This window comes from Mastomys coucha, unplaced genomic scaffold (genome assembly GCF_008632895.1).
Source record: "Mastomys coucha isolate ucsf_1 unplaced genomic scaffold, UCSF_Mcou_1 pScaffold23, whole genome shotgun sequence".
NCBI classification, from domain to species: domain Eukaryota; kingdom Metazoa; phylum Chordata; class Mammalia; order Rodentia; family Muridae; genus Mastomys; species Mastomys coucha.
In genome coordinates this window covers 17475633-17489119 of record NW_022196906.1, presented here as the reverse complement: position 1 = coordinate 17489119, position 13487 = coordinate 17475633, and the positions used below count along the sequence as shown (strand labels likewise).

Below are 13487 nucleotides of genomic sequence, written 5' to 3'. Positions count from 1 at the left end.
AAAGAGCAGGAGAAGACACGGGAGCCCTCCCACCACTAGAAATGGCTTCCTCGGCCATCTACTCAGCAGAAGGATAGCAGGCCCAGCTTGTTAAACCACACTGAAAACTGAAACCAACAAAACTCCAAACTAAAGTCATATGGGACACAGCCCTCCACTTTCAAAACACATCTGGTCACCTCATCATCACGACACACTGGCTGAGGAGGTATTGCAATTGGAAGAAGTGTTTCAGAAAAAAAAAATGCTGATCGCAAGGAAAGCCATAGTCCTTCCTTCCAAAATAAGCACCATCTATGGCCTAGAGTGGAAATCAGGCCTCTGAGTTTGGAGATTCCATAAGCCAAAACCTACAGCACATAGTTCCTTTTAACACTGGGCACACAAGAGCCCAAGAGCTATTGCTATTCAAAGAAGCTTCCTCTCCAAGCTCCTTACATGTACAGATGTAAAGTCCAGTCTGGATAGGGGAGCGAAATGATGTATTCCTGATAGAACACAGCAACAACCACAGCACTGTGCTGCCCCAGGAAGCTAATCAGCTTCCCCTTCTTGGCCATTACCTGGACAGGTAGGGCAGCAGGCTCCTTGACGCTCTGCAGGATTTTTACAATGAACAACACAGCGCACCTCAGACTCTGTGACTACGCCTTCCTGGAAAACAGAATGTCACAAGGAAGTCAGCCCAGAATTACCACTTGAGTTACTTCTTTAGGGAAATAGTCAGGAAATGGGGCACACCCAAACCCCCCAAAGTGCAATGTTGGCTGTTGGGCCTGGAAATGAAGGCGAAAATGAGAAAAGATGCAGCTCCTCAGAGGGGATGTTTTGGACCTCGATTTACATATTTTGTCACCTGTTCTTTGTCCCATCGTGAAGCTGCCTTTGGTCCTGTGTTTTTTTCCTTTAAATCTGTTTCGAAAGATCTCCTTTCTGACTGTGAGCATCTCAGTCCTGGCTGGGTGTTCATAGCTGTTTTAAGTTGTCATTAATGGTTGTGTCTTCTAACTTGGTTACTACACTCTTAGACATTAGCTACAAACACAGAGGAGGATCAGAATATCTACACTTGTGCCCAGAAAAATCCTTCTCACCTTCTAGGGAAACAATCACCCTTTCTGTATTGTTACAAGTGCCACTTGGACTCACGTAGAACCTGGGACTCAGTTTCCTCCATCAGTAAATGAAGAGATTAGAGAAAATTATTTCTAAGGTCATATTTGAATATGTCAAAACAGATTAGTGTAGGTTCAAATGATGAAATCAGGAGTCAATAGCAAACCTATCTCGGTATCTAAATGACAATTGAAGATTTGGGGGGTTGATCATTTGTTTCTTTTTTTGAAATGGGATCTCAGGTATCCCAAGCTGGTCTTGAACTGACAGAGGATGACCTTGAATTTCAGACCCTCCTGCCTCCACCTCCTGAGTGCTGGCATCACAGGTGGGCATCACCATGACAAGTTTCAACATTTTTTTTTAAATTAAATTTCAAGATCAGTCTTTGTTGAGTCTCCTCTATATTCCTCACCCACTTTTTCTAAATGAATTCATATTCTCTTGAGTTTGATTTGGATTTGTGTCGAGAGTAGCACAGGCTGAACGTAGATATTATGATCTCATAACAAAGCTATTTTCTTCCATGTGTCTGCCACACATGCACAGGGGACATTTTATTCTAAATGTTTTCATATCATGCCTGGCTTGAGGGTGACACTTCTAGAATTTATTACAGCATTTATCACACTTGGGGTAAGGAATCCTCAAATACCAGCAATAAACATTTGAAACTGTATTCTCTACTTCTATAGCTGAAGCAATGCTGTGAGGTAGGCTCAAGTCTCCTTCAGTATCAGCCACCCAAATGGAGGCCTCAGGGGAACTCTCAACAGGAATTTCCCATCATGACCTCTGGATTTTTCTCTCCTAGTTAAGAAATCAGGAGTAGGCTAAAAATGTAGAATTTTCATCATTAGAATTCCCTTGGCACAGACTGTAAGAAAACACGTAGAATTCGACGCAAATGGAAAGAGACCAGGTTATCAGACTTGTTGTCACCCGTCAGGCACCTAGCTGTACCTACTGCATGCCAGCGTCTGCTAGAAGCATGTTAATGAGTCTCTCTCTGCTTACCACCTCCCTAATAGCTCCATTCCCTTTATACAGAGGTGTCGAGAGTGCACCAGCTCCTCTGTCACTGATTTTTGTGCCTGTCACTGATTTTTGTGCCCGGGAGAGAGATTATCATTGTGCTTACTTCACAGCAACAGAAAGTGCCCATGGAAACAGAAAAGGCTCTTGCTCACATCCTTCTAGTCCTCCCTCCCTCCCTAAGGAAGGAAGTGGGAGGTTGGAGCAGGAAGAGAACTGCTGGGAGTTCATTCCAGAGATTTGCTTTCCTGCTTGTTGAATAGAAAGGGCATCATGGGCTATAAGTAAAGAGAAGGCATGAAAGGCAAGGTTCATCTTTGGTGGGGAGCACACCTTTCCTATTTCTCTGCAGCATTCCACACTCGAGCACCTCCCCACTTCTGATAATGATGTGTCCATCCATCCTCCCTGGGTTCCACTGACAAGCAGTAGAGTGCACTTTCCATGAAAGGAAATACCCACAGTATAGAGGCTTCCATTTAATATAATGTCTATCTTCGCTCATTCTTGACAGTAACATCGGCTCTATACGACCTCAGGACTGTTGTGCACAGTGTTAACTCGGGACTTCTCAGTGTGGATTACTGACTTGTTTAACAAACCTTGTAACCGAGACTTACAGAATACCCCCTGAAAGGACTGCAAATGTCATTGACCAAGGAGCAAGATGGAATTGAAAGTTTTGGCAGGATTGTGGATTTTGAAGTTGTTATTAAAACTCATTGTTCCTGTCTGTACCTTGAGTCTGATTAAGTCTACCATCAAAAGTAAACTTAGCATTGGCTGATCTAATTTATATTATTTTTCACCTTCTGCTTATTTCACAGTTTACTACACCTAAAGAAGCCAAAAATGAAATAAATAACTGGAAGTCTAATGATTAAGAATGCCTATTGTATAATAAAACCATGCATGACTTCATAAAATGTAGAGTTCAGAAGCAAAATGTCAACATCTCCAAGATAAGATCTGAGACAAACATCCAGTATTATGTTCACCTGTCAGTCTCCTTAACTGCAAGCACATATACCAAGAGTATATGTGTATAATAAAGTAGCTTAACAGCATCTTTCCTTACAAATATAATTTTGAGGCTGTTTAAAATTAGATAAACAGATCATTTTTGAGTAGAAAAAAATATTAATTTATTCAAGAAAAGTGAGGAAGAACTCCAGAGAGTGGGAGGATATTTCACCATTATTTAACCATATTTTTAACAGTATTTTTTTAACTTACGGTGCATATGTGTGCATGACATACATGTGTGGGGACATGAATCCTATGTATAAATGTGGAGGCTGGAGGAAAATCTGGAGCCTGTTCTCTTCTTCTGCCTTACTATAGGTTCTGAGAATTGAACTCAGGCCACAAGACTTGCAGAAGCACAAACCTACTCATCTCTGAGCTTTTCCACCAGCCGCTGGCTGTTATTTCTTGATTCAGTATCTCTATACAATAAGGAAAGAACTTAGACTGTTCATTTTCTCTTTGGTTTGTCGGAAGAGGTTTAACGCCATGGGATGAGAGCCATGTGGAGCAACAGTTCCTTTGGGAATTAAAACAACAATCAACAGCCACAGACTCCATAGCTGCCTAATCTATGGTTCTTAAACTGGTCAGGTTGAAATCATTGAGCAACGGTGCACTGATTACTTAATCTGAATACAGTTTACAGCTTGGCTCCCACTCAGAATCTTTTTGAAGAAAAGAAGGAAAATGTATCTCAACTAAAAGTAGCTATTTTCTGCTAACATTACAGTGGATCTCAACCTGTGGGTCACAGTCCCAACTAACTGTTTCACGGGGATTGCCTCAGATCATCACAAAACACCAAAGCTTATATTAAGATGTATAACAGTTGTAAAATTACAGTTGTGAAAATAATTTTACAGTTAGGGGCCACCACGTGAGGAACTCTATTAAAGAATCAGAGCATTAGGAAAGTCGAGAACCACCGTGCGAACAAGAATCACTCCTTTGCTCCAAGATGGTTTTACAGGACGACATGCGCTCCCTGAGGACACAGACACTTCCTGGTACTTTCCCAGCTTCCCTGTAATGATGGTGGGCAACTCCCCTGGGTGTTTCTAGAAGCACATCCTCTTCAATAACTACCCTGCACCTGTCTCCTTCTGGCTAATGTCACAGCAGATACACACAAGAATAGAGTTGCTCCCTTCTCTCTTCCCAGTCTCTTAGGAGACTGTATTGTCTGAAAGTAGCAGCTGAGGAAGAGTAAAGTAGTCAGGTTTTACCTGGCACTGTCGAAGGACACATGGCTCAGCCGGGCTTTGCCACTTGAAGGAGCTGTTGTAGGTTCTTCCTTCAAGGGTACAACCTAGAAAAAAAAAAGCCAAGAATGAATGTGGCTCCTCTGTCTTTCAATCAGAAGTTACATATGTTGTGTAAGCCAAGGCTAGCCCCTTGGCAATGTTTTCTTTCCCACAGTACGTGTGTCTGCTAGGCAGCACAATCACATTAACCTTGCAGATTATATTTTCACATGGAAAAACCATATTCAACTCTCTTGGCCAAAATATATAAAACTATCCTTTCGTTTGTGGTTAATCAAATATGAGATTAATATATTTTAAAACAGTGCAATGAAAGAGGAGTTGATGCAAGATTGTAAGAATTCAAAGTTGCTGAATGTCAAGAGAGAAGTATAAAACACAGCAGGAAGTAAGAGTGTTAATTAAAGTGTAGAGATTAATTACAGAATTCTAGTAGCTATGACCTTCACTAGATCAAACCTGCCAAAGCTTACTTCCCACCTCAAAGAACTATGCCTTTCTAGTTCACTTTTGTTTTACTCTTAGGTAATAACTGTAAACAAATCTGAAATTACTAATGCATGGATTATTACATGTTGAGACAATAAGCAAACAAAATTCATACTAATTCACTAGCAAAAACCAAAGTTAGAAGTTACAGATCCTCAAAATGGGAACAAACAGTTTGGCTTAAGGCCCTGGGGAAAAAGTCAAACAAGAAACTAAAGCACATAATTCATTCAATCTGGATTCAGGGTTTGCCATCCCCTGTGCTATGGGCTGTACTTTTCAGTGAGATACACCCGGATACACCTGTTGTCACTGTTGCCTTAGAAGCCCACCAGACAAGCAGAGTTACCAAGATAATTGAAGGGAGCACATGGCAATTATTAAATGAAAGGACTACCTCTCTGCTGCAGAGGTAAACTCTGATACCATCTGGTCAACCCAACTACACCAGTTGATCCTGTTCAAGACAGAAAGGACTCACCTCCTTTCAAGAGTCCTTTCAGACAGCACCACAGCAAAATGTTCTTAATTCATAGTAACAGAATAATAATGGGCTTGTGGAATTTCCGACAGATGTTTTCATAAACTCAGAATCCTGATCTGGATTTCCAAGGCATTGTGAATGACTGAGAACGCTTAGTAATCCCTTGCTCTCTGGTGCCTACACATCAAATGACTCAAGTGCACAGCTGATTGGAAACATATCTGGGAAATGCTTTCACTATATATTTTTTAATTTCCTTTGCACAAAGTGTTACAAAGATAAAGTGTTCAGCCACAGGAACCTTTAGTGCACTACAAATACTTATCCCAAACCAGGGATGAATACAGTAAATTTTCAACAATGAAAAGTAATATAAAATGATTTGGGCTAGCATAAATCTAACTGAGCAAATGCACTTGTGAGCTACGTGCCATGTGCCTGTCTGATCTACTAATACAAGCTTGTTTGGATAATAAATGACTTGTTCCAAGGGATGGAGGCAGGGAAGTCAGAGAATCAAATCCCATTCACGCTAAATCCAAGCAAATACAAAAATGCCTGCCAAGTCAGCCAGTCCAGTGGAGTTTATGGAGGTGTTATAGATTTTCATCATCTGGATTTAAAAAAATGTAAATACAGGATGATTGTTTGCTACTAATAGGGCAAGCAGTGATCTTGCCTTTTTACATGGAAGAATGAAACTTGGTAGAAAGGTCTCATAGGTTTGGGAGGAGGTGCAGGCTAGACGACCCCCAAGCAATGCCAGGCCATGTGCTGAGAGCTCCCAGGAGGAACACAAGATTGTACAGAATATTCTACTCTGAGCAGAATGGAGGCATCAGAACAAGCTGTCCACAGGACAGGGAACACAGCAGTGTCTTTGGCTTCAAGTAACTCTGTTGGGAGAGTGGTTTCTCCACTGTTTGGGGATATGCAAAGAAAAACTGGGCAATAACACTAGAAAATCAGACCAAAGGCAGATTGTTAATTTTGTTGCTCAACTTCCCTGTTAACATGTCCGTCCACAGTGCCTGAGTCCACACAATAGATTTTTCTGAATGATGGATGAAGCTGGATGACGGAGAAGGCTCAAGAACCATCTGTAAAACTCTATGTAGCAAATGTGTTCCATGCCTTTTCCTTCTTCACATGCTCTCACTGACGTAACCGGCTACAGAGACTTCCATTCCACACTAGCATTAGAGATATCATTTCACAGGCAAAAGGTTCTTGGGAATATAATAATTAAAGACAAGATAGTCCCGTTGCCCCAGTTCTTAGGCGAACGTGTTTTCTTAGAGCAAGATATCAACAAGCAATGAGCTATATGAAAACTTTAAGAGAACCTTAATATTACTTAGAAATAATCTCTTCTTGAAATTAATTTTTAACAAATTCTATCTGCCATACAATTTGTGCTGATCAAAGAATAGTCAAACATTCTCTTGCCTACCATCAAGTTTAAAGCCTTGTGAGCCAAATTGTACTGTCTCTTACTGGACATAAAAAGAAAGGTTGTGAAAACTTACCATCACATTTCCAGGAAGGGCTTCTCTGATTACCTTTAGTCAAAGAACACTTTGTTCTGTTTTGTCTCCAATTCAGACCAGTGCTTTTATAAAATACAGTAACAATGACTTGATAGAAAAACTGCATTTGAAACATTACATGGTGTATGAGCTTGCTTTTTAAATTATTAAATGCAAAAGGCATAAACTCCCTCTTGAGTTATAGCCAACGTTTCTAACTGTTGACTGTATTTATGGTATTGTAGACCAGCATTGTTGTCTATGAACCACTTGTGGTCTTCCTCTGCAGGGCACATTCTGCATGTTCTTAGACAATTTGTCACGAGTGGAGGGAGCAAACAAAAGTAACAATACAAATTACTAAAGTTCTGATATGTATAATTAGAGGCATAATTACAGATAAAACAGCTTATCTCCTTCATCTTACAAGTGAGAAAACATATACAGAAAGTCTAAGGTGCCTGTTTCAAATTACAGGGAATTTAGGGGGAAATGCACATTTTCTACATTCAGGTCTAAGCTTCTTATAATATTCTGCATTGAGGAACTAATTACCCAGGAAAAGAAAAAAAGTAAGTGTTCTTCTTATACAAATCAAGTGGTAATTGAAGCAGTCACTAAATGAAGGGGAGAAAGTGGGTAAAAGAATGTGGGAAATACACAGAACTCAGTAAAGCAGGTTTCTCTTCCTTCAAGTGTGTCTACAGACAATGTACAGTTTTTGAGATATTACAAGCTTTTGAATGAAAGCTTCAGGAGTGCAGGAGTAAGCAATTGTTCTCTGATAGAATCGATGTAGTATAATTAAGCCAGCTGTTCTTCCTTTTCCCCGCCCCTGTCCAGAGGAATTCTGGCAACATTGGGAGACACTGTTGATTGTCGTAATAGGGAGCGAGAGGGGCTGCAGGTGTCTTATGGACACGGACCTCCGGAAGCAGCTTCCCACCCACAGAGCACAGCACCGAGTTAACCAAGACGAAGATCAACTATACCAAGGTTGGGAAACCTCAGCTGAAACCATCATGCAGACAGCCTATGTTCTTATGTCTAAAACGGTGTAAAATGAGCCCAAGTCAGCACTTCCCAACCTGCGGGTTGTGATCCCCAAAAGATGATTGGAAAATAGAGATAAATATACATCACACAGCATAACAGTAGCAAGATTTCAGCTGTGAAGTATCCATGAAAATAATGTTATGGTTAGAATCACTACAGCCTGAGGAACTGCACTGAAGTGTCACAGCCACAGGAAGGTTGAGAACCACTGGCGTAAACTGCTCACGTTCCCTTTGCATGTGTTCTTACTCTTGTAGTATTAAACATTTTCAGAGTGAGAAAAAAACTTCATAGTGCTTTCGTTCATCACATGGACTCTCGTAAGGGAGCTCTGCCTAGATATCCAGTCAACTCGAAGGCTGCATGGCAGTGGAAACAGGAAGGACATAAATTAATTAAATCCACAGTGAAGCAATAAAACTCATTTTTCATATTAGTTGCAAACTTTTTCAGCGGCCACACTGTTTCAAGAGAGAGAATACCACACACTTTCAGCATCATTATTAAAATAACTGTTAAAAAATCATCAAGACTGGAAAAATGGCATGGGCCTTGTAAGGAGCCTTATGAGATATTCCTGGTTTCTCCATCTTTGTCTAAAATCTTTACTTTTCATGTTGACAATGAGCAGAGAACCAGGCCTTATCATTGCTGTTAATGTATCCCTTGGCACCTTAATTCCTTCCCTGTTTTGGTCTTTCTCTCATTCTTAGAACTCTGCAGAGGTTTCCAGAGACACTTTCACAATGAACCTGCCCTTCCTGATTGCAAGTCCCTGAACCTAAACCAAGGCTGCCGGACTCCCTTGCCCTTCCCGCGCAGATATCGCTGTGCGGTGCTGTGTTTTCCTTTTCTGGTGCCTCCATTTACTTTTATAACCTACTCAGTTCCTCTCCTACCTGCTCCATGCCCCCAGTTACTTTTAAAAGCCTCTTTATTTCCTCTCATACCTGCTGGATGCCCACAGGTCCCTTTCCAGGCCTCTACTCAGCTGCTTCGTCCCCTGACCTACACTGTCCTGACGGGTTCTCTGGCTGTCTCCTGGTTGTGATAAGACTCTCCGTAAGCCTTCTTCAGCAGTTGCCAGTGCTCACAATTTCAAGTCCAAGCTTTAATACTTTAATACATGTTAAACCTGGCTGAGGTATAGTCAGGTTTCTTCACATGTGGCCAGAGGGTCTCATTCTGTGACACTTGCACATAGCCTTCCTTTCCTGGGAAACTCAAATCCCTGCTGGGCCTTTGCCTGCTCCAAAAGACACACAGATCATTCAAGGTTCATGCTCACTGCATCTAGAGAACCATTCATAAAGTTCACCTGCATAACGTAAGATTCTGTGCTCTCTACATGCACAGTGTGTAATCACAGGTTCTTCCCAACACTCTATATGTAGTACCTAATTAGTGATGGATTTAAGTAGTATGAAGCAGCAAGCGCCTAAATACAGCTATTCCTACAAACCACAAAAAGTAGAAAATAGCAAAGGTGACATTCTTCAGACCTCCTATCTCCTGAGGCTCTTAGGCATATGGACCCAATTAAATTTACCTCCAGAAAAGCAAAGTTTTCTTGGATTAATACAGATGAGTCAATTTTCAATAATGTACCTTTTTTTTTCTCCCAAATTAACCTTGGTCCTATAAGTTATTGGTTTGTTCTTAGGTTATTTTATAATTGTTATTGGTTGGTTGTTTACTTGATTTTGTTTATTAAGCTTTCTGCCATATTTATTTAAATTAAAACAGACTTGGGGTCTCTGAAGTCACTTCTTACTAGGTGGGAGAAGGAAAGAGTGCAGACAGACCTGCCATTCTTTGCTGTTCCTGGACTCCGACAGGGCACCCTACACCCTTGGCCTTGGTCAATAAGCCCCAAATTACCCCAGTCCAATACAATTTTTTTTAATGAGCCACTTTTCAGAACTTCTCCAGGAACATATGGAAGTATAGTCAGAGGGATAAACATAAAGTCTAACTGGCCATTCAAGGGCTTAAATCGTGTCCTTAAGAGTTCATTTAGCCCAGGTTTTATTACTCTTCAAGGCTCTACCTGCATGAATCCTGCAGGCAATTTTGCTTATTTTTGTGGCTAATGGGAATTTTATGGCCAAACCATTTCCTTCATACCCAAGAGAAGTAGTCAGGCTCACAAACTGAGTTCCTAAAGAACGTTGTGGGCCCCTCACATAACATTCTTCACGTAACTTTTCTGTTTTGTCTCCCAACCAAGAATTTAATATATGACCTAAATTAAATAACAGACAATACAATAAAGAACACTGAAGAATCATTTTACTTAACTTTTGATGGTTGTGTGAATGAAATCTTAAATACACAGAATTATCCTATGAGCAATAACTTAGATGCAAACACAACACTCCCACAATCCCATGCATGCATGTCTGACCTATGTGATTATTAAAGATGGACAGGTGATGACATTTGGCTGGGGGGTCTCTTGACTTTATAGTATCAAAGCAAAACAATAGCCATCCTCAATAGTCTATGAATCACAAATGAATTGGGCTTCTACTCAGTAAAACTGAACGTTTGAGCTCTCAATAGAATTGTAACTGGAAAGGCGATGTGTGATTTATTAAGGGATGCAAACTTTGCTCACAGAACTCTTGCCACCTATCCTTGTACTTGACACTGACCATGAACATGTCTATCTGTGGGCCACCGTGATTCTCTGTGCTCAGTTCCAGCATCAACACCCCACTGTTAGGCAATGGCAGGAGGGGAGGAAGTTATGCTGAACAAAGACAGAGGAAGAAACACAGTCATATCCCAGAGTCTGTCCTATAAAGCCATCAGGCAGGCTTTCCAATGTGGGACAGGAGATTGTCATTAGAGACCATTACAAAGGTGAGGGTTTTGTCACTTGCTTGCTTGTTTGTTTAATTTAATGTTGTATAAAATGAAGAAAACTGAAAAGTGAAAATTAATTTTCTTGTGTAGTTGTGGCAGGTGTGGTGTTGTGCTTCAAGCTTTCATCTGAGACTTTTAGCTTACAGAATGCACTACTGGACAGACATTTTAGTCCATCTTTAAACATGAGGGAACAAAGTTGAGGAAACTGAAAGGCTCAATGCCAGTAACCCAGGGGTTATATCTCACCCTGAACCCAGGGTTGATGGCCTAACCGGGCTGCCTCTCACTCTGGAGTTCAGGAAGTGGTACCTAACAATGTCCTGGTGACAATTATGCACACAATGCCATTCAATGACTATCTGATGAGATACCCTAGTGGTTATTGAAAGCGGGTGGTATAAAGCAAATGCAGACTTCATGGCTGGGATGTCAAGAGCCAACTTTTATAGATTTGTATTTAAACTCTGTTCAAATACCTTTATGTTTGGCCACCAGTCATGCTATTCTGGGGATCTTTTGACATAAGAAACAACAAATACTAAGAACTCAAGAGCATCAAATTCAAACACCCATGGCTTTTGAAAGAGATAAGTGTTTTATAATATCAGCCTAAGAAAATAATTTGTATTTAAGGACAGAAAAATGTCAGCAGGTTCATAGTGAATGCAGACCAAAAGGTAGGAATGGAAATTTTCAGTTTCCCAAGTTAATTCCAAAGAAGTCAGTGAATACCACCTCTTTGATGAGTAGAAAGAAGAAACTTACACACTTATATATATCAAATGACATATATGAACTGATGTGCTTGACTTTTGTATGATGTGCTCTTATGGTTTATTAGATAGGCTGTTCCAGTTCAATGAAGAAAAAGTTGTTCATAAATAATCTAATGCTACCTGTAATACTTTATATTTCAGTTTTAACTAATTAGTAGATTCATCAGAAGTTGTAAACACACAGGGAGATATATATCCCTTGTGTGACCACAGTAAAAATATCAAAACCAGGTCATGGACATTAGTACTGTCCACACAGCTCATTTACATTTCACCAGTGTGCGTGCGTGTGTGTGTGTGTGTGTGTGTGTGTATGTGTGTGTGTGTGTGTGTGTGTTACTATAACCAATCAACCTTCAGATTCCCCTGCTCTTAATTTCCAGCCACAATCACTCTGCCTCTTGTTGTGTCCTGAATGCCTGGGAAGCATAAGAAAACTCACTCAGGAAGGCTCTATTAACAGGATTGCAGTTTGTATGTATATAATGTAAGATGAAACTTTTGAGACTAGATGTGCTCTTGAAGAATTTCTTTTGTCTCCATGCAAGTTACTGGCTGAAGAGATTTTTTCCTTTTCATGGCTATGCAGTATTCTCTTGCATAGATATACTTACTGTATAAACATTCTCTAGTGAAAAATATCTGGGCCGTTTTATTGATTTGTTAGCTTGATCGATAACTTTTGGGTTTTTGGCTGTTGTTTTTGTGGTTGTTTGTTTGTTTTGCTTATATCAAATAAGACTACTGTGCACTTTTATTCAAGGAATAAATGCCCAAGAACGTACTACCTACCAAATGACAAGCATCTGATCAGTGTTATGAAAATCTGTGATGCTGATGCTCCATATGACTAAACCACATGATACTTTTTCCGGCAGTAATATGGAATTTTCCACTTCTTAACCATCACTTGGCATTTACATCTTTTAATCCATTTCTGTTTGTGAGTAGCAATGTCTTGTGGTGACTTAGGTTTGCATTTTCCTGATAGCTAATCATCTTGACCTTCTTCTCATGTGATGAAATGACACATGTGCTTATGCTCTACTGAACTGTCTCACAGCTTTCACCTGCTTTCTAGTTATGATTTTTTTTGGCATGCTCAGAAATTCTCCCAGAGAGCTCATGTGCATCCTATTGATGAGACCCATGGCTCTTGGTTTCCTTTAGAAACTGTGCTTTTGATGTCAAGTCTCAAAACTTTTTGAACAGTGCTAGGTCCCAAATATATTTTTTTCTGCATGCTTTTTTTCTATGTGTTTTTCCATCATAAAATTTTACTGATGGAATTTTCCCATGGTTTAGCATAGTTAGACTGTAACAAACATGCCTTTAATATTAAATTTTTCTTTGCTATCCAAAAGCACCAAGATTCATTGCAGAAAATAAAAAATATATATGCTTAATACTTTGAAAACTACTTGTTTGGGCTGTTTTTCACATATCACATGAAAGCCTGTGATCAATTTTGACTTGGTTTTTTTTTTGCATAATTTATAAGGTTCAGGTCCAGTATATTGGTGATTGATTTAACTTATTACCTGAAGCTACTATTCGCTCAGCACAAATGTTGAAAAGGATAGATTTCTTCCATTGACTTTCTTTGTTCACGGACAGTTGGGTATGTTTGTGTGAGCATATCTCTAGATTCTACCTAGTGTTTCATTAATCCATCTGTCTCATCCTTACATGAGTTCACACTCTACTTCTTTAGCTAATAGGAGTAGGCTTGTTTCTCCTACTTCTTTCTTGCTTTTAAGAATTATTTCACAGGGCCGAGGTCTTCTCCTCCTATTGATGATTGATTTTGCAATCCTCTACCATACACATGCTG

General features: G+C 40.0%; 1 protein-coding gene across 1 annotated transcript in view; it reads right to left on the bottom strand.

The window, feature by feature from the left end:
• Bmper (BMP binding endothelial regulator) overlaps positions 1–13487 on the bottom strand; it is a 262787-nt gene that overhangs the window by 198065 nt on the left and 51235 nt on the right. The window contains exons 4-5 of the mRNA XM_031343960.1: positions 4407–4489; positions 564–654 (exon numbers count right to left, since the gene is read on the bottom strand). Coding sequence (XP_031199820.1) covers positions 564–654; positions 4407–4489 — 174 coding nt within the window. The remainder of the gene's footprint in view (positions 1–563; positions 655–4406; positions 4490–13487) is intronic.